The sequence below is a fragment of the Nothoprocta perdicaria genome, unplaced genomic scaffold (assembly GCF_003342845.1).
Source record: "Nothoprocta perdicaria isolate Ctin4 unplaced genomic scaffold, notPer1 scaffold_9, whole genome shotgun sequence".
Taxonomy (NCBI): domain Eukaryota; kingdom Metazoa; phylum Chordata; class Aves; order Tinamiformes; family Tinamidae; genus Nothoprocta; species Nothoprocta perdicaria.
The window spans coordinates 4,415,068-4,435,898 of NW_020456198.1; the positions used below are offsets into that span (position 1 = coordinate 4,415,068).

At 43.5% G+C, this 20,831-nt stretch overlaps 1 protein-coding gene across 1 annotated transcript in view; it reads right to left on the minus strand.

Annotated features, from left to right (window-relative positions):
* Positions 1-753: 753 nt before the first annotated feature.
* Positions 754-20,831, minus strand: part of PTPRG (protein tyrosine phosphatase, receptor type G) — a 364,795-nt gene continuing 344,717 nt past the window's right edge. The window contains exons 16-29 of the mRNA XM_026052517.1: positions 16,591-16,687; positions 15,389-15,471; positions 15,029-15,163; positions 14,648-14,782; positions 14,076-14,248; positions 13,343-13,478; positions 12,855-13,001; positions 10,998-11,091; positions 9,642-9,718; positions 9,051-9,179; positions 7,120-7,266; positions 6,192-6,334; positions 3,170-3,305; positions 754-2,452 (exon numbers count right to left, since the gene is read on the minus strand). Coding sequence (XP_025908302.1) covers positions 2,306-2,452; positions 3,170-3,305; positions 6,192-6,334; positions 7,120-7,266; positions 9,051-9,179; positions 9,642-9,718; positions 10,998-11,091; positions 12,855-13,001; positions 13,343-13,478; positions 14,076-14,248; positions 14,648-14,782; positions 15,029-15,163; positions 15,389-15,471; positions 16,591-16,687 — 1,779 coding nt within the window. The 3' untranslated portion in view covers positions 754-2,305. The remainder of the gene's footprint in view (positions 2,453-3,169; positions 3,306-6,191; positions 6,335-7,119; positions 7,267-9,050; positions 9,180-9,641; positions 9,719-10,997; positions 11,092-12,854; positions 13,002-13,342; positions 13,479-14,075; positions 14,249-14,647; positions 14,783-15,028; positions 15,164-15,388; positions 15,472-16,590; positions 16,688-20,831) is intronic.

Consider the following 20,831-nt stretch of genomic DNA (forward strand, 5'->3'; position numbering starts at 1 on the left):
CGGGGTCGGGCACGAGGATCGGCCTGTGCGCGAGCAGCCCGGCCGGCCCTGGCCCGTGTGTGCCAGGACTAGGGAATTGGGCTGCAAACGCCACCAATTTAGAGGTGAAGAAGACCCAGCAACTTCCCAAAGGTGCCCTACTGGGGCTCGTCAGTCCCGAGGGAAATGCAACCATCGCATTGGGATAGACCTGGTTCTTGCGCGCCCTTAATCTGGGCTTTGCAAGCAGCCCCTACCTCTGTCCGTGCCAAACGCAACGCACTCTACCATGCGGGGCCTGTTGGGCTGCTCAGGCTTAAGCTTGACCTCCCGTTAGGAAAAAATCCATAGAGAAATCACAGAATATTGGTGTAAGGTGTCCTAATTGCCATGGATTAAGCCCCGAGGGAGTATCGCAGGTGTGGGAAAGCACCAAGCGCACGAACTTCCAAAGCACCTACCAAAGCTCAGCCCCACAACCCTCCTCCATTCTCATGTGAGAAGACAAAGGCTCCGACCAAGGCTGTCCCAGCAGCGTGTCACGAACCGCTCTGTCCCACCACGCCACCAAAACGAAAAGCAACCTGCTAAAAGCACCGAGAACCGCAGCTGTCTCGGGGCCGCCTCAGGCGGTGGCCCAAAACACCTCGCAGAGCTCGCATGGTCCCCGCCACCCTCCCCGCCACCGAGAGCACTGGGTTTCACCCTGCCCAACGGCTCTACGCCAGCAAGACCAAACGGGCAGCAGAAATGAGTAGTTTTACACTGAAATGGAAAATAAGCCACAGTATTTTGACAGGTTTTGAAAAATTACAATGCGTGATTTGTGAAATGTAAAAGAATAATAATGCCATCTATAAAGGACAGTGACTTTACGTGTACACTAAGCAACAGGATGGTTGAAATAACAGGTCTCATTTTCAAGGCAGATTCAATAACCTCTTCCTATTCAGCAGGGCTAAGAAGGACACAACGTCAAGCTCTCAGGAGCATTAGATATGTGCTAACTTCTTTCTTTAAACAGGGACAGACCCTTGCTCAATTGCAACCAAATACAAAGAAGAAGGGAGCTAATGAGGATTTATACTTAAATGCTCCAATCATTGAATTATTTAGATAATCTGGGGAAAACCGTATCATTGGTGTGGGAGGGAAACCAGGATAAATAGGTTTGCGCTAAGCAATTAGTTTGGCAAAAAAAAAAGAGGGAGAATGTAACTTTATAGGTAGTTTTTTTATTAGTTTGCTTCACCAGTAAATATGGATCAGTACTTTATGTTTTAGCACTAAAGTATGAAAATTACACACCTGTAAAAATGGCATCTAACAGTTACGAAATTAAGAAACGCCTGTCATCATGTAACATACCATTAGGTGTGAGGTCATATTCAAGAAATAGTAAGGAAATTAATATGTTTAAAATATTGAATAGCTTAGTAATGTAAAATATTGCTACCCTCAATATATCTGAAAACAGGTCTGGTTTGGGATTGTAGTAGATTTCTCGCTGTATTGGCTCTCATGAAAATAAAAACAAAACATTTTCTTCTGCTTAAAAACTAAACTTGACATTTTTCCTGAATAACTGGGGAAACTTTGGAGCTGTAAATTCGAAACCTGTAAATGTGTCCCACATACGAACTGCATCTAATTTATATTTATATTGCATGTGATTTATATTCTACGTGAAGCAAGTCTTAGGCCTGTGAGTGTACAAAACAGTAATTTGAAACGATACAGAAACAATTGTTCCAGCTCCACAAGGCTGTTACATCTTCATTGTAGCTAAAAATCACCTGCCACATTTTGTGAAGAAAGGATGAACGTTGCTCATCCGCCCCACCAGAGTACAGAATACAGTTACTAAAATTGTGACATGGTCATTAAAATAATAAATATGGTATGAAGGGCTACAGTATCTGTCATAGAAAGAATCCACCTGGCCTAGCATTCAAGAACTAAGATTTAAGGATCACTGCTGTTAGCAAAGCTTCACTGCATTTAAACAAAACAAAAAAGTGTATGTTTGTTGTCATGGAATGTCACATCAGGGCTTGTTTTGTATTAGAATATTATAGGCAGTAACACTGATCATATAGTGCAAACTAGATAAAATTACGTTTCACTGTGTGAAATAAACAGAGGTGCAAATGCTCAGTAGGATACCATTAAGACATAAAATGGCAAAAAATAAATATCAAAACTTTTATCAGTGTAAAAAAGTAATTGGGTTATTGTATAACCTAGAGTCTGGCAAAAAAGGCCTCAAAAAAGTTCGCTCAGTCTTCAGAAGTTCTACAAATTAAGTGCCTTTCCAGGTTTCCAATTAGACAAGAGACTCCATGCTTTCCGCGGGATCCGACTCATCACTGGCCATCACAGCACCGTTTTTGTCCAGTGTCATGGGACCGTTTCCATTTTCCTTAGTGCTGACCAGGCTTAGCATTGCCTTGTAAAGAAACTGGTACTGCTCCTGGAAAAAGAGAGGACAGATCAGTGCAACCTCGCAGGACACGTACGTGAGCGGCACTTAAATTGGGCATTTCCAGGCTAGGTCACGGATCCTTGTAGAAAGAAAAAGAAAAAAAAAAGGAAAAAAACCCCAACATTTCACACAAAATGTTCCAGGCTGTTAATATCAACAGCACCCAAGCAGCCATCTGACGTGGTTCAGAAATACAGTCATGGGGAATGCGCTGGAACACATGCTTCACAGCCAAGGTGCCAGATCTTCGGATTGCTTACTGAATATTTACTCTCCTCCTGTTGCTTTCTCCTGGCGGACACCGCTGATGTCATTAAACTACAGAATCTAGATAAATGGCATTCCTGCCTTTTCCTGAGGGCACAGCGAATAGAAGCAGCTGCTCTGTGAAGGCATGGAGATGTAACAGAACGTGAAGCACTGTTCCGTTGCATTTTGTACATAATAAAATGCATCATTACCACAAGCAGACACAGAGTGAGGAAAAATACTTAGGGAGTAATTACCTTTGTTACTCTAGTTTAATATTGCCACTCCAAACCTCTCAGTGTATAGAAAGGACAGCAATACAGAATGAAAATAATAGCCCAAAAGTGCTTGGGAACGGAAGCAATCAGGCCTAATAGGACACCGAAAGCTGCACGTGGCTTTGGCTCAGACAAAACCCTTGTAAGCCACCCATCCCTAGCCCCTTTGAAGACTTACAATGTCCGTAAATACTCCAGGCCGCATGAGGTTTATCATCTTTGCCACCTGGAAAACATCGACGGCGTTCTCGTTCTCCAGCTGCTGGGCCAGGGTGGTGAGGGCGCACAGCGTTCCTGCCGACACGGCTCCGTACCTGCGGGAGCAACCACAGCCGTGAGGCACCCTGGGCTGCTTGGGTTACTGCACCTCAGCTTTGTGCCTGCCATGGGCTCTGCTTTACATTTTAGTCATTTTAATTTAAAAAGGGCAATTTGGTGGTGTGCAAGTCACCTCAGGATAGCTGCAGTTTTCAATAGAAAGAAGCGGAGTTGCAAAACAAGGAGAGCTATTTAAAAATATCCAGTATGGAGAGTGCACTCCTGCAACCAGGCCCACAAGTACCAGCAGCATCTGCATTACAGCGGAGTGTATTTTGCAAATCATCAGTGGGAGCTCGAGCAAAACACAAACTATTGCGCAGAAATGAGACTTGGCCTCTTCCTCCCCGTCTGACAATTATATAAAACTAACACGGACAGGAGCTGCTCACAAGTAAACGGGAGTGACGCATCTCTTAGTCTTCCTTAGGTCTGATTCATGGGCAAAACGCAACTTTCCTGAGCTGGGTGCCCAAGAGACCTCAGCGACTCGGATCCGTGGAGCTGTGCTGTTGTTTAATAAGAGCCTGAGCAAGGTGACGTGTCAGCAGAAGGATGCACAGTGTGTCTCTGGGAGAGCGATCAGTCAAAGATCTCAACTGCTGCTGAACGCTAGCCCGGTGGGTATGTCTGAATCGCAAGTGCAGCTGTGGGGCACCATAAAGACCCCAAGCAAAGATGCCTCTGAGGAGCCACGCTTGTACTCTGTCCTCCTGGAATTCCCAAACTCCTGTCCCGGTGTAGGACTGAGTCTAAGTGTCCCCATTGGGGAAAGGGACACTGGAGTTGACTTATATTGAAATGACTGGCGAGTGCCACAAAGCCATCTGGCATAATAAGGTTACCACTAGTATATTTACAAGACTTCTGTGGAAATCGAGACCCAGGCTGCCTTGATTTCATATGATTTTTGCATACTAGATTTGCCTAGAAATGGGAAATTAAAATGGATCTGACCACTGTTCCACCTCATGGGAAGTGCACCAGACAAGGCAGGGCTCAACACGGACAATACGGAATTTTCTCGCACTTGACAGGGATTATCTAAATGCCTCCCAGGACCTAATGCCCTCTTTTCCACTGAGGTTGATTTCCTCCCAACCATCTGAGCTCCCAACCATCTGAGCTCCCAACCATCTGAGCGCTTTTCTCTCCTCAAATCACACAACAAATCTCTATCTAACTGTCTAAGTGTGTGCAATTATATTCAAAATACTTGACTTAAACTTCGTGGCACTCACTGCAATTGTCTCTAGCTGCAGTTTCTGAACATACTTCTTTGAAATGTTTTGTTATCGAATCATTCCACCATGTACTTCCTAAATACCACATGCCTATAGTGTTTGCAAATCCATACATTTGGAATTAATCTGCAGTTGTAATTATTAGGGGATTATGGGATATAGCTATTGCATATAGTAAAGGGAAATTTTCATCTTCAGCTACATTTGCTTAAGCTCCAATGAAAAGCAGCATCCACATTATGTGAATAACATAAAAATAAAACCCATTGAATATGACAAATAAACCAAAAAAGCAATTTACAGAAAGAATGACTCAGCACTGTTAGAAACGCAATTCCGATTTTTTTTCCGCTAGCATGAAATGTCCAAATCAATAATGGTTCTAATTTTGTAAAACATAATCTTAAATACTGCAAGAGTAGCAAAACCTCACTTCAGACTACCCAAAGCATGAATATTAAAACCAGGCTGGAATTAATAAGTGCTGGCAAAAGCCAGCAGAGCCTACACTGTGCATTAGCAAGGCAGGAAATGGGGAGAAAAACTGAATTGCTGTGGCCCAAGGCACCACTTGCACGAGTCTGCTGGGAAGGACCTGTTGCTGCAGGCATGCACTGATGTGAAGTGAAAGCTCTTCCAGCAGGGGCAGATATCAACGTGCAATTTCTCACCAGCAACAAGGCTGATCTGACCACTGAAATACCAGGGTAAGCTAATAACATTTTTGCGCAAAAAGTGAAGATTTCTAGGACTTTCCCATTAACTCTGGTAGTGGCAGCGAAGGTCTGATGGAGTTGGGCGTGTAGAATGGGTAGGAGTCATTTACACAGGCTTGGGGGCAACTCAACCAGTGCCATAAGGCAGCCTTCCTCATGATTTTAGTGACAGAACAACTCGAGGGAGCTCTCTACCTGTCATACCACATACAATGTAGTATTTAGCACCCCTTATAAGTGGAGTATAACCTGGCCATAGCTGGTGAGCCAGTGAACACCACAGCTCTACAAGAGATACAAGTGTTGGTGAAATGCTGGCCCTGTGGCAGTGGCTCCCTCCCACATGCCTGGCACCACACGGTCCTCTTGGATTGGTTTTGGGGCAAACTAGAAGGAAGAAAAGCAGATTTGCTCTAAGCAAACGTGGTCGCTGTCAAAAGACACACTTCCTAATCATCCTGAGGCACAGCTCAGCTGAGTTTGCTCCTTACCTTATGTGGCACATTAAACCTGCGTTGTTAGGCAAGAGCTCAGGTTTCTATAAGCCCATATTGGCCTGCTCAAAGTATTTGTTATCTAAACCATGGCTCTGCTGTTTAGGGTTTTTTTTAAGCTGGTTGTAGAATTTGCTTGGGAAACTTCTAAGCAGACAAGAACCTCGAGCGCCTACAAAGCAGACACTGCCTGATATCTGAGTCCATCTGGAAAGGCCAGAACCAACAACGTAATCCAGACTAAACAAAATGTACTTGGCTTCAGATGCCAATGGACACCTCACCTCAGGAAGCTTAAAGCTCATCCTGTTACTTAGGCCACCCAGACCTATCCACTCCATGAAAGAAAGGACATTAATCCAGATCATTATCCCACAGCAGAGTAACTCTACAGTCTACACATGAATGGGAGGAAAGAGACAACGTACTCATCATGAACAATGGTGGGGCCATCCCTTGTTAAGGCCTCTTCCTTGATTACGTTAATAAGTTCGAAGGTACTGCTTATGGGAGCATCTGGATTTGGCCATTTAGGACATTGAAAGTGACGGACTTCCAGAACGTAGTCATCCTGAAACGAAAGTTGAGTCTTGGTATTAGCTGGTTATAGTTTCACATTCCCTCCCTCTCTCCCTACAGATTTGTAGAGATACATCCTTCCAAAGCTGGGGTGAAACAGGAAATAAGAAAGATGCTCATCTCCAGTATCTCCGTAAGAGTGAACACTCTAAAATAAAACAACTATAACCTAAAAATGGAAATAATGTTGTATTTGAGTTCAGGGCGTACATACATGTTTCTCAGATTCTTTCTCTCAAAGCTCAAAGGCCAAACAAGAGAAGAGTAACCAAAAGAACTCAACATAAAAGGGCTGTGAACTACTGTTTTGCAGCAATATTCAGCTTCACTCCCGATACCAAACCAAAAGCAGACTTGCAGCTCAAAAGAAATACGCTTTATTAATTAAAGCTCCTTAATCTTTGTAAAACAATCTTTAAATGCTCAATTTTGTAAGCAGCAATAGGAGAGTAAACCGTGGTGTGTACTTTGCACAGCACAATTCACTCTTCTCGTGTGGCTTCTGAATGAGAGACAAATGTCCTCATTTTCAAGTAAGATAAAGAGATTCAACTTGGCAGCCTCAGTAGCTGCAGGAATCCACTTCCAGCAGAAGCAGAAGACAGGAGAAGGGGTCAGCAAGGAAAGGACCTTCCCCCAGTGAAACACAGGCACAAACAAGCACTTACAAGTAAATCCTTTCCAAGACTGTTTCTGAACTCTCTTTCCCATGTTTAAACAACATCTACATCCATCTTGGAGAAAAGCCAAGGACCACATCTGGGGGGTTTGTTTTACCTGGGTAGCTTCAAGGATAAAGTCATGGATGATAATTTGCTCTTCGTTCGAGAGGCACAGTCTGTCTTTGCTGATAAGGGTCACAGTAAAGGCCTCACAGTTCATGGATTCCTCGCGACTTGGCCAGTACACAAACTCATCTTCTGCCTGCAGGGAAAAACAACACACGTCCTGCAGCCTTTCCAACACCTCCAGTGGGACTGAAAAATCCACTGGATCAAAAAAGTGGTTTGATAAACAGAGACGATCAGAAACTGACCTTTAAAAAACATTTGTGTCTAAACCCAACTTACTGTAACAGTCGTCACTAAGCCTAGCAGATCCCTCCTTTGTGTGCCCAAGCAGGTAGCGCCGCTTTTTAATTGGTTTCATAGGGAAATGGTTATTTTAGCCTGCTCATACTTAACCTTTGTATTATATCCCAGGCTTTATTACCTCCCCTCTACACAGTTCTGCATGAAAGTCAAATACCTATTTAGGAAAAAAATGCTTTGACCTTTAAAAATTACTTCTTTTCTTTAATTTTAGTTTGTATTTATTGTGGTCTAATCCTAAACTCAAGGGTACCAGGAGAAGCTCTGTTCATCAGGCCTAGGTAGAGGACTGATAGATGCTCCACGTACGGGCTGAATTTTCAGAAGTGAGGAGAGGAGTGAAGAGAAAGGGAAAAAATGAAATGGTCTCAACCTTGAGAAAAACACCGGCTTAACATAATGCAAGTTCTCCAGCAAAACTCTAATGAAAACAGCATGACACTATAAATTCTCCAAGAGACTGTAAATGGGAATAAAGGCTCGGTGCTGAAGTAGCCTTCCTAACTGATGGGGTATCGATAACATACTGTCAACACCATTCTTTAAAAAGCAACTGTGCAGTCGGATTTCACTGTGGAGAAAGAAAATTGGGCTCTGTAACCACATACAAAGCCTGTTTCTCCTCCTGGCTTCAGAGGGCCATGCAGCACAAGAAGAGCCACTCACTTGGCATCCTTCATGGCGCTGCTTGGCCATGTCCCTGAAGACTCTGTGTTTTCCAGTGTTGGAAAAACATGAGCTACCTCCTTTGTCCCTCTGCAGGGACATGACATGTCTCTCTCTGCAAACAGACTGATCTCTACAGGCCTGGAGACTTCAATGCAGATGATGTGCAAGATACTGTTGAGATTTGGATCTTAAATAATTAGGTTTGTTCTGAAAACAAAACTTGGGGCCTTAGGTCTCTGAAGAGCCTTGAAAATTCTGGCTCAGGTTGCAGAAGTGACATCAAACAGGGCGATACTGCTGAACGCTGTGGAACTGGTCTCTCCTCCAAGGCAGCAGATCCTTGTCGAGCAGCAAGATCACCTTGTCCTTTGTCACTGCACTCTGAGCACCTTGGCAGTCACTGGTGCCTTCTGGTTCAAACATATTTCTCTGTATTTCTCGATAGCTCCTTGTCTTGTGATGCCTGCAGTCCCCTTCATCTCCCCCCACACGAAGTGTATCAACTGCTGCCTCCTTAGGAGCCCCTCATGACTGCTCCTCTCCTGCTCTAATGAAGGTGGTTTCTCTTGGCTACAATTGTCTATTCACCTCAGTGAAGCATGCATGGAAAAACAAACTGTTTACTGCTTAATCCTTTTCCACGCACACTCTTGAGACATACTAGTAAATCTGCAAGCAGTGATTAGCACTTCACCTGTGCCACCTTCGCTCTCTATCTCATTATTTCCACTGAAGTCAACATACACATTTGCTTTTTTGCTTACATGGGAAACAACACTGGAAACACAGGCAAACAAGCAACCGTGTTGTTGTCTCTGCTGAAACCTTCTGCTCTTTTCAAGGTCCTTACCCACAGCCCCGGCCACCCAGCAGCCTCTCTCAGTGCAAGGTGCCCTGCTGAGCTGGGTAACAACCCTATGGCAGAGAGCAGGGCCGCTTCCAACTCACCAGGCTCTGGTTGTCCGGCAGCATGACGATGATTTGCGCGTTGTGATCCCAGATCATTCGCCAGAAATCTTTAGTTGTATGTGGCAGCGGATGCTGAGTTATGATGAACTCATTACTCCTGTAGTAGCCCTTTTGCAGCAAAACAAACCAGAGTTAGTTACTGCCTGAAGTACTCTTGAAGCATTAATTTCATCTTTGGGGACAGATAATGACCTCTTTTTTTTTGTTTTTTTTTTTTTATTTTTTTTTTATTTTTCATTTTATTCTACAGTATTTTCACACAGACTATAATTTTGTAACTCCATTTCTATTCTGCAGAGTCCCTGTTGTTTTCATTTACTCTACATCCCAGTATTTATTTGGCTGTATCTCACGGAAATATGAATTCCACATAAATGCATCTTGTATTTATTTTTTTTAGGCAATAATCTTTAATAAAACACAGCTAATGGCTTTACATTATGGGGAAGGTGTTAAAATCTCATCTGTTAATACACAGCCATTACATACAGAATTAAGACAATTATAGGCATCTGCTATTTAGCACCTTAGAATTGATTTTACTTTGTAATTAGGTGTTGGCTTCCTCACCATGATATAAGAGGCATTAATGTAATCAGTTCCCTTCATCCCAGGCAGTGGTGCCAAGCCCACTCTAGCACGTTCAGCTATAGGATTAAAAAAAAAAAGAAAGAAAAAAAATCAAAGCCTGATCATGGTATGATGCAGAAAGCAAGAATTTCTCAGATGTTAACAAACCAAACACTGAGCAGCTCCCATCTCCCGCAGGAGCAGGCCAGCACTTTAACCGTGTTAAAGCACTGCCGACTAACACAGGATATAAAGAGAGAACGTCGCACAATATTCCCACAAGGACAAAGTAATTTCAGGAATCAAATTTTACTACAGCAAAGGTTTTCACAGCAGGCTGAATTGCCAAATGACAGCATACGCAGTGATAACGGGGGATTTCAGGTAATACTTGACTGCAGTGTCTCCATTTGTCTCCAGCAGCACTCGGACCCAACTGATTTATTTTGCTTTCCCTTCCTCCCGGCAGCGCTAGCATCGCTCACTGCTCCCAGCTGCAGGGTGAGATAACCCAGCAGGGAACACGCTGCCCCAACGGGTAACTGCCCAGCAGTGTGTGCTTGCCCTCCAGGTCTGCCCTTCTCTGGGATTGAGGATTGGGATCACCAACACCCTGGGACCAACTGACAGGCTCCTAGTGCCAAACCAAGAGCACTGCAGCTCCCCGACATGAAGTGCCAAGTAAGACTCCTTCTGCCTGTTGGTATCTCTTAATAAGCTCCATTCTGAGGGCTTTCTTCTTTCTTGGCAAGTTTTGTGATGGAGCAGATCTGTGCCGTTACACCTTTGTGCCAGTTTGGCTGTTGGGTCATCTGATGGAAATGACATTGTGCCCATGCTTGGTCTGGAGCAAACTGGTACTGCTGGGTGACCAGGACATGCCCAGATGCTGTATTAAAGACTGCGAAGCCATGGCCTCAGGCACTAAATACCCTCATCTTGGGAAGGCTGAGATACAGGGGCCTACTGTGCTCCACCAAGACAGCCACAAACCCACAGAGAAACCCACAATCATCGCTGAACTGCAGGCAACTTCTGTCCATCACGCCAGGAGATCTGGCCTGAGCACGAAGCTATATCGAAGTAATTCTCTTACCACTCCACAGATTTGCCCTCTAACATAATTATTCAAATTCTTAAACTCTTCAAATTGACATTTCACTCGGACAGTATCTCTGACTGACACCTTAACTATTTTCTTTTGTTCGGTTTCATCAGAGTAATTTTGAAAGACAAGGCAGCTTGGTGGGAACAAAAGATTACATTTCTCCTTTAGTGGCTACGCCTTTTCATGCAAGGAGAATTCAGTACAAAAAGTTATGGGAGGCAGTAATCAACCCAAAGATGTGACCTTACATGGCACGACTGATGAGTTCCTGTTCTTCTCTTTGTTGCAGTCTTTCTGAGCACTGAAGCATTCTACGTATTTTGCATTACACTGTGTAACCAGCTGAAAGAGAATAAAGTAGCAAGTCAGCCCTTGTGGTGCTCTAAATGAAGAGAGGAGGTTTCTTTGCCAACTCCTGGGAAGATGCATCAGTAGCAGAATAAACTGCATTGTTAAATTTGTTTAAAGTACTCAAGATGCCAATAGAAACCATCCTTTTCATGTAGGGTGTTTAATGGAGAAAAAGATCTCTGCAGCTCAGCTTCAAAATATCCCTACAATGAACTTCCATCAAAATGTACTTTCACAGAACACTACATATAGGTATCTTTGAGAATATATTTCATAGCCTTGCAGGTATATTCAGACAGAAGCAGGTGTCCAGGAGAAAAAGTCAGCAAACAATAAGAAAACCCTTTCTCTGTTTTCTTTTAAAATAAAAGCAAGATGGTTCTTGCAGAATGTCTTTCCCTGACAGGCCTTGGGGGAACTCAACCCTGTGAGCATCGGAAAGCTGAACCGGTGGGCAACGTTCTCTGGTCTGCCAAGCTCATCCTGGAGGTAGATCTGTACTGGATTATTCCTTCTCTAGTGTATGGGGAAACTCTGATGGAGGGAAGAGGGTGAAGGTGGCTTCCTGCAGCAGAAACTCAAACTCAGTGCAATTTTACACTGAGATAGTTAGATGTAAACTGCTGCACAAGGACATGAGCACAAGTTATTCTCTGCCAACTTAGTGGTAGCAGCAGAAGCAAGGGATATAATTGCTGTTTAATAATTGCTGCTGGCCACATCCTTACTTAGCCCCAGTTTCAGAAGCACTTTGAATAAGAAACACCCATCTAAGCACTAGCGTAAGCCCCACTAAAAGCCGTGGCGTTTCTAAATTCCTGTGCATCTCTGGCAAAGTAATTTCAGAAAATGGCACTTAAAGTTTTTGAAACTTTGCCATCAGAAAACATCTTTACACTTATAACTTAGTATTATAAAGTTAGTATTTTTTTCTTAAAAGAAATGCAAATTTTTTTTTCTTGTACCAAACGTTTTTCTCTTGCTGCATATTATGTATGTTTCTTTAATTCAGTAATTAAGCATCTGGAATGTCTTGACTGATGCAGAAGTACTGAGATTTTTACAAATGAATTGAGAAAATAGCCTATTCATTTTTTGAATAGTTCGGCACCTGGCATCACTTCTTTTAACAGTTTCAGTTCTTCAGCCATTTTTCGATAGAGTTTAGCTGTGAAAACAGACTTCATGTATAATCTTCTAATGATACACAGTAGCACAGCATAGTTTTAAATGCAATAAAAAATACAATCAGAAAATCTTAGCTTTTAAATAGGAGAAACAGGCATAAAATTTTACTCTGGTCAAAATGAAGGTCAGCTATAACATAGTAAGGAAAAGCATCAAGTATAGCTATTAGTAGTGAAAGACATACTGTGTTTCCCTGGTCTAAGGGCCTTTTTAAGTGTCTGTATCTACAGATATCTATTGAAATAGTAAGTGGTGCTAAGAACCTCATTTCATTAGTTTCTGCACAGATGGGTGTGAGAGGGGCAGCCTGGAGGACAACTCCAGCCAAGCAAACCACACTCAGAAATGTCCAAGGCCCTTTGGAAAGGGAGGGAAGAGCAGCACACTCGGATGAGAGTCTGTTTCCATCTTCCCACCTTTGAATTCAAGAGTATTAGTGCTGATAATTGAGCATAATTGAGATTGCTGAGCTATTCCAGGGTTCTGGTTTGGTTCCTTATCTTTGGCATGTCATGCAGCAGGGAGTGGGGAGCTGCGTGCCGCTGGATGGCTGTGATAAGCTTTACCTTGAACTGCTTTTCTAGTCGTGTCTTCCCTCCTATGCCAGGTATGAGGATGCTGTTAACGTAACTATGCAGCTGGTTTGCAGATACTTCAGTCTCCTTCCCAAGGATGGCTTCCAACAAGGCATCATGAATAAAAATGTACTGCTCCTAGAAAAAGAGTAACACCCCACATAGGCACTTGGAGTACTTTAATCGAGGGGCAGAGCACCCTAAAAAAAGGGCTATATCTTCTGTGCAAAACAAGCCTCCCATGCAAATACAGCCAAGTCTGGAATAAACATTTAGAAGAGTAACACACACAACTCTGAAGAAGTCGAAAGTGGAACCTAAAGTTTCTAGTCTAGGAGAAGAGTGATATTCTAGTACAATAAACACCTGGAAATATACTCTGTATTTAGAGGGATGTAACTGAAAAATCTATTCTCTCTTTGATTACAACAGTATAAAAATGAAGATGGCTTTAAATTCAACTTCACTGCATTCTTTACCTCTGTCTGGACGAGGTAGTTGCGCTGTGTCCTGATGTGTTTCAGGAAACCCAGGACATTAACTGTGCTTTTGTCTTTTATCTGTTGCAGCATGCTGTCTATCACAATGTAGGTACCAGTCCTGCCAACACCAGCACTACAGGAGACATGAAAGAAACGCATGTAACAGAGCTGAATCAAAGTAAGTGTTTATGATTGTACCACTGACGCTGGCTGGCACCACTGCTCAGAGCGGTGAGGATGGAGCTGCTCTGGCTCCCGGATTTTCACAACCTGGATGCTCATGTGTGGTGTCCTGTTCCATTCTGCCTTTGTTGACTTCAGCCTTAAAGCATTCAAGGGAAGTCCTCTGTTGACTGCAAGTGCTACTGAATACGAGTGCAGTCCAGTGGCAGAGCTGCAGGACGAGCGCAAGGAGAGCTCCGGGACTCCAGGCCCTGGCACAGCCGATTGCCAGTGGATCTGATGCTGCCCCGAGCAGGCAGGCTGCAAAGAAGCCTCAAGCCAGGAAATTCAGTGCAGCACTGAATTGCTCAGCAGCATGAGGCAGGGCTTTGCTAATGCAACTAGAAAGCTTCTGCATTGGAGCTGGCTCGAAACGTAGGCAACGGATGCTCTAATCTCCCTGCACTCCGCAGAGCTGCCATACCCTTCCTGCACTGATAACTCATGTGGTTGCCCTAAGTGGCATTTAAGCTGCTTGCTGTGGGGTAGCTCATCACACCCATCGTACCTGCAGTGCACAACGACCGGTCCCGTGTCCGGGGTTCTGGCTGCCGAGGATCTCCGAACGAAGGTCAGCACAGGCAGGGCGTACTCGGGCACCCCCATGTCCGGCCACTGCGTGTAGTGGTACTGAATAACCGTTCTCTCATTCTGCCGCCCTTTGGGATTTCCTTTCTGACCCTGCAAAGGGTGCACAGCAAGGAGAGAACCATCAGGAGAGACACATGGAAACAGAGTGAATCTCCCTGGCTCGCTCAGCTGAAAAGCGCCTCACTGATGGCAGGAATCTTCTTCTGCAGCCTCTGCCTCCTGCTAGGTGGAGACAGAGCTCAAGGAAAAATACACGTGGGAACAGAAAATAACAGTACTAACTGTGGGACTAAAGCAGCAGTGAAGTTGAAAGAAAGATACACAGGCTAAACCTTTCACCAGGCTCCTGGCAATTCTGGCTCTGCTTTTTTATCTCCCACACCCCTGTGTCAAGCTGTCCGTGCAACAGCTGAGGCTTTGCTCCGGTGCAGCTTGCATCCTGCGAAGGCCAGAAGGCAGCTGGGCAAGAACAGCAAAGGCTTCGCTCACCTTTTTCATCTTGGTGTTCCTGACGGTGAAGCGGCGCACAGTGTAGCAGGCGTGAGTGTTTGTGCTCTTCAGCGTGACGATGATGTTGCCGTACTCCTCGCTGTTCTCCGAGGGCCAGTACTGATCGCATTTCCTCTGAGCAAAGAGAGAGGCTGGTGGGTTGGCTGAAGGTTTGGGCTGCTCCTTCAGAGAGGCACTTAGGGCATTTTAGGAGAGTAAGTTCATAGCTAATTATGTATCCCTCTTTATCATATATTGTACGTCAACAAATACATATATATATATATATCATATGATCCCCAAGCATTTTAAACAAATTCTGCCTACATGATTCAAGAACATGGTAAGCAGCAGCTGCTAACAAATTATAAATTCTCTTACTCTTCCTTTTTCAACAAGGTTTGTGATCATCACAATGATTCCAGTATTTTGCTCCCAAATCATCCTCCAGAAATCTTCAAATGTAGACTTTAAAGGTCCCTGCGTAGCAATGTAGGCTTTTGCTTTGTTGTAACCCTTCAAAGAAAACCATAATGCCAAGTAAGATGAAAGCAGTACCATAGTAGACATTAGTAATTTAAATGTACCAAAGAAAGGTGCCTTTCTCATTTAGGATACTGAGGAATTTGTAACAAAACTATCAGAGGAAGCTCAAAAATACAAACACTTTGCAAGTAGCAACACTTGCTCTTGGTGGAAGGATTCAGAGTTGGAGGAGAAAAAACAACTCAAACAACTTACATCAACATAATTAGCATTAATGTAGTCACTGTGCTTTGAATCTTTTCCTGGTAAAGGCCTTAGCTTCACCCTACTGTGATCATCTGCAGGATAAAAGACAGACCAGAGAGGCATTAGGGAAACATTTTGTAGAAAGGCAGGTAAACATCCTGTTTCCTACATATTGGAGGAATATTAATTCCTACGTATTGGAGGAATACTAACAATCTGTAGAAGCTGGCTTTGGATTGCAGTCAAAGGGCAGAGGGACGTGTCTGCTCTTAGGCCTCAGGCTCGACATGCCTGGTGCACTTTGCCCCCTGCTCCAGTTTCCCTCATATGGTACTTCTCCCACTGCACCCCAGAAGGAGACTAGAGAGATCTCACAGCTTTGCCTAAAATCAGAGTTGGGACAATGGCAATGAATGCCCATGCCCAAAGCCATGGAGCAGATGTGGGAATTGGTCCTCACTTCCGAGCATCCATCAGAGATCTGCATCCTTCCTCCGCCATCCAAAGCACTCCAGATTTACTGCAGTGGTACTGCTGAATGAAGATAAACCCTGGGAGCTTTGCTGTATCAGAGGCCATCCACCTTTGCAGCTAAATCACAGCGACTGCTGTGTCTGCCATTCATTCCACATCAGAGAACACTGTGGAAAAAGTTACTGCATTTCCATTTCCAACCTGCAAAAATTTGCATTCTAGAGCAGAGGACAGATTTGCAGTTCTCCGAGGGATACAGGCAAATCCTGCACTGTGCTGCAAAGATCATTGTTTGCCCAAGTCATACACACAGCTGAAGCAGTTTGAAATACAGCAGATACACTGCTGGAAGATTCAGCGCCTTTGGGATTATCAGGGAATCCCAAGGATAATAAATAAAACCCTTCCCTCCACTATGCGCTTCCCTTAGGCCAGTTTTTGGAGATTAGCAGGCAGACAGGTCTTATCATCAATTGATCCCCATTGTTCCCTGCCAAGTTTCACACTGAACTGGTACTTTTAAAACACCATGTGTACCATCAAACAGCTTAAGGAAAAAGCTGGGCCGAAATTCTGGCTCCAAAGGAGACAAGTTCCACTGCTTTTAGTAGGAAAAGGATCTTTCAGCCACACTTTTACGTATTTATTAATTATTGTGCAATAATTTAACTTTGAACCACCTGACACACTGGAAGAGAGTGTCGTTCCCTATCAGTTCCCTGCTCAGGGTTACTCACATGCGAGGATGTTGATGTATCTGTTCTTGTGCTTGTTGTCGGGATGGTTGGAGTGCTCCGCGGTGATGTTCATGTCGGCCGTACAGCGCTGCACTTCCTGGGCACCAAAACCATTCAAAGAGAAAATGTGTCAGTCCAGAAATTAAGTTCTTTTTCTTTTTTTCCACAATGTGGCATAAGAAATCAAGCACAAAAAACAACTTTGCGGAAGACTTTGGAGTGCTGAACAACTTATTTGCTTATAACCCCTCAAAACAGGACTTCTGACATTTAAGTTCTGCATTGACCTTTTGTTAGTTCTCTGCAGAGGGATGACTTTTATAAAATATAAATAAAATAGATCTGTGAAGATAACAGATAGAGCTTGAAATACCACTGCTGGTACACCTATTAACAGCAAATGATTTAGTGAAGGAGGTAAAAGGTTGGGTCCAGATATATCTGTTGGACCCTGCACATTCAGACATTCACCCATCCGAATGAGGCCAGGTGTCCAGGCAGCTAGAGATGCAGATGTTTGTCTTGCTGAGGAATATTAGGTGAGATTTCTGTTCATTTTTCAGCTCTTAACCTACTTGTATCAGCAAACAACTGGATATACGGCTAGGTGTTGCAAGAGTGTCTCTTCTTTGCCCTTGAGAACAGTAGTTATTCTCCTTGGCCAAGTTCTCCTGGAGTTACACTCTTTGGAGACTGTCTCGCAACTAAATCACCAAATCTCACATACCACTTCCAAGAAATATTTTCTATTACCTATTTAACTGCAATCTTTCTGGAAAAAAAAAAAAAAAAGTAAAAAGCTTTTTATCATCAGCATAAACTTAGTTTTAAAATAATCTTTTGAAAACATGCCGGTGTTTTGCAGTTTACAAAGTTGTGGAAGAAGCGACATTTATTCAAACCTTTGTGGGTCCCAGAAATCACACTAAATAGAACTAATTTCCCCCAAGGTTATGCAGGGAGGTGCCAAATTACTTTGTACTGCGAGCTTTAAAAGTAACAGCATAGAACCTGCCTAAGAGGGAGAAAATCATTAGAAGCTCACAGCTGCTACAAAGATCACGAGCTAAGTGACAAAGAAAAATTATCAGGAGAGATGCTATACAAACAGCAGATGTAACAGAGTTCAGCATTATGCAGACATTTCACAAAGGAGTTGCAAAGCAATTTTGCTATCTTCCCCGACATTTACATTTTAAAAGTGCAAAGTATAGTAAAACCTTGAACATTTTATAGCTTTTATATCCACATGGCACTCCCAAACGAACAATTGCTTCTCTCGCTCGCCTCTCCATTGGGAGACGCAGACGACAGTCAAGGGGACGAGCTGAGCAAAGACAAAGAGGAGTCAGGCACAACTCTCAGCTGGCCCTAATAGAATTTTCACAGCTCCATTTCTATCACGGAAAAAAAAAATCACATTAAAGTGTGTGTTTCCCCTAATTCTGCCTGTCGGCTCCAGTAAACAAGGGACTTTTGATTATACAGTGGGCAGACTCAGTTCAGCCTAAATTGCAAATGCAAAAGCAGAGTTAGCTACATTTTTGTGTGATTTAATGCAACTCGGTTTTGCTTTTTTTTTTTTTTTTTGCATTCAGATACAATGCAATATTATTCCTGGACTGCTGCATGTCACTTTTAAAAAATATCCTCCCTTTCTGAGGAGCCCCATATCAAACAATAAAACCCTGTAGTGGCACAAAATTATTTTTGGAGCACTTATTAGCATTGAAGCATTTATGCCAAATGCTGCAGAATTCAGTATGGATGAATCCAGTAAGATTCTATGGAGAATACTCTCAAAAGTTATAGAATTTTATAAAGAATTAATCCCTGCTAAGTAATTCTCTGACAGTTTAAATACTTCATAGCAAGTGTAACACTTCCTACTAAATTCTATAGGATTTTTCCATATGGGAATTGTTAGAGGGGTTAATCATTTTAATTAACCTTTCTGTGTTGATGCTGACTGCTTTTTCAACTGTGCACTGTTCCCAGCTGGCCTGTATAAAGTTAATAGAAGTGGAAGATTAGGCTAAGGGGATGAAAAACACGGCAGTGGAAAAGAAGATCTTACACTGGGAGAGGTGATCACCTGAAAATGGCTTTTAGTAAAAACTTAATGTTATAAGTGAATGTCAATGCTCTTCAAAAGGGCTAAAACGGTGGAGCCCTGTGCCTGCTCACTGCACAAGCAGAGCGTCAAGGAAAGCTCCCCGACTTGTCCATGTAGCTCAACCCTTCCCGTGGCTGGGTCGCACTGAACGGGCACAGTGGCCGCGAGCTGAGGCCGTTCATCCACCCTCTCTCACCTGCTGGCTTCACCCTCCCCATGCTAGCTGCTGATTACTAAACCACAGGTTTGCTACCCCACGCTGCAAGGCTGAAGTTAGCATTCCTTCGTTATTAAACTCAAGTGCTGCCTTTCATCAGCGCATAAAATACCGCAAGAAGATCAGACTAGCTGCAGCCTGTTATCTCTGTCTGCTTTTTTCCCCCTGCATTTACCCTTTGGCAGAATAGGATGGCCTGGTGTCAACAAGCAGCACCCTGGAGAGAGCTCCAAAAACTCCCTTTCCTAAGCATGCCTTTTTACCATATTATATATTATTATATATTTACTTTGCTAACCTTTGCTAATAGCAATACGGTTGACCACCCTAGGATTTCTAAACCTTACTGCTTAACCAAGTCGATCATTTGCACTGAAAACATCAGCATGATTATACTATTACTACAACTTTGCAGGCAGGCCATCAGGTCACCCCGGTGCCCAGGCTACTCTTGGCAACCTAACCAATCTCCTCCAATTAACAGGAAACAGCAACTGGCACCTTGGAGCAAAAGGACAGCTACCCCCCTTATCACCGCATCTGCAATTCACCCAGTCAGAGCAGAAAACCTGCCCAGTCCAGAGGCTTTTCTTCTGCTTTCTTTAATCCCTTTAGCCTCTTCCATTGATTTTAACAGCGGCTGGCCAGCGTGCTGCTGCTTTTTATGCTTAACTTCCCAGAACACATTACTGCCCAAAGACGAATGGATACAGGCTCTAGTCCTGTCCTTCCTACTTATCATCGACAACCCAAGGAACCAAAGTACATGCTTTCAATTGACCGTTAGTTACTGCAAAAAGTGTCCTAGTTCTTGCTATTATGGCTAATTTACCTTTTAATTATATTGTCCATGCTAATGCTAATTGGAATTTGATACACCCAGGTTTAATGACCCATTTTCACTGCCTTCCTGAAACAAGTTACAGATTAGTTTCTTCTAAACTTCAAAGAATTTCCATTAAAGTGGAAAATCAAACCGCTCCAGCATCTTGCTGGTTGGGAGCAAGAAGTTTTGCTACAGTGACTGAGCAGGAACTTGGGCTCTCGATGTGGCCTTATGCAGCACTGCTGTTGCTTCCCATTGCTTCCATCAGCAGACGTCCTAGCAGGGGCTGAACTGTAAAAGCCTATGAATAGCAATGAGGAGGAATCAGGAACACAGAAAGGATCCTAATTTGAAGGACTAAATGAGCAACGTTCCAAAACTGTTTTGATATTCCCATGGAATTTGTCAGCGTGAGAGCAGCTAGGGCATCCACCCCTATGATCACTCCTGATCTGTTAGTTTAATCCCAAGTTACAGAATTCTGTGCTTGTGCTCTTGCTGTTTGTTCTGCAAACATGAAGATAGAATACCAACAGGGAGAGCAAATAGCATTTGAGGATCTCCCACTGGAATAGCATAGATTTTTGTAATACTTTAGCACTAGTATAAACTCTCTGATGGCACTCAGGAGAAAGGTAACTGGGGAGAGCCTAGAAGGGAAAAATAAACAAACCAGAAGGACTGAACACAGCAATAGGAGTGGAGGAATCATTATAGATGGTTAAAAATTCATGCACTGAGCTGTGCACGCAGCCAGCCTAGGTGATGCTGATAAACGTGAGGAAGCTGAGTAACATTTTCGTGATGTATCTTGATGCTGGGCAGGGAGGTACCAGGGTCTGAACGAAATTTCACATTCTCCTGGTAGGGCCATAGGTCTTTGGAATGGGACTTCCAGGCAGAAAATTTGGAGCTGCTGTTGAGCTATAATTAGTAACAGAAAGCCCAGAAAACTGCATCATTTTTATGCTTTTCCTTATCTGTTAATCCATAATATCAATTTCTTTGGGTAGTTCAAGCAGCAAGATAAGAATACAAAACTTGAGGAAGATCCTCTTCTGCACCAAGTCCTTCATCTTCCA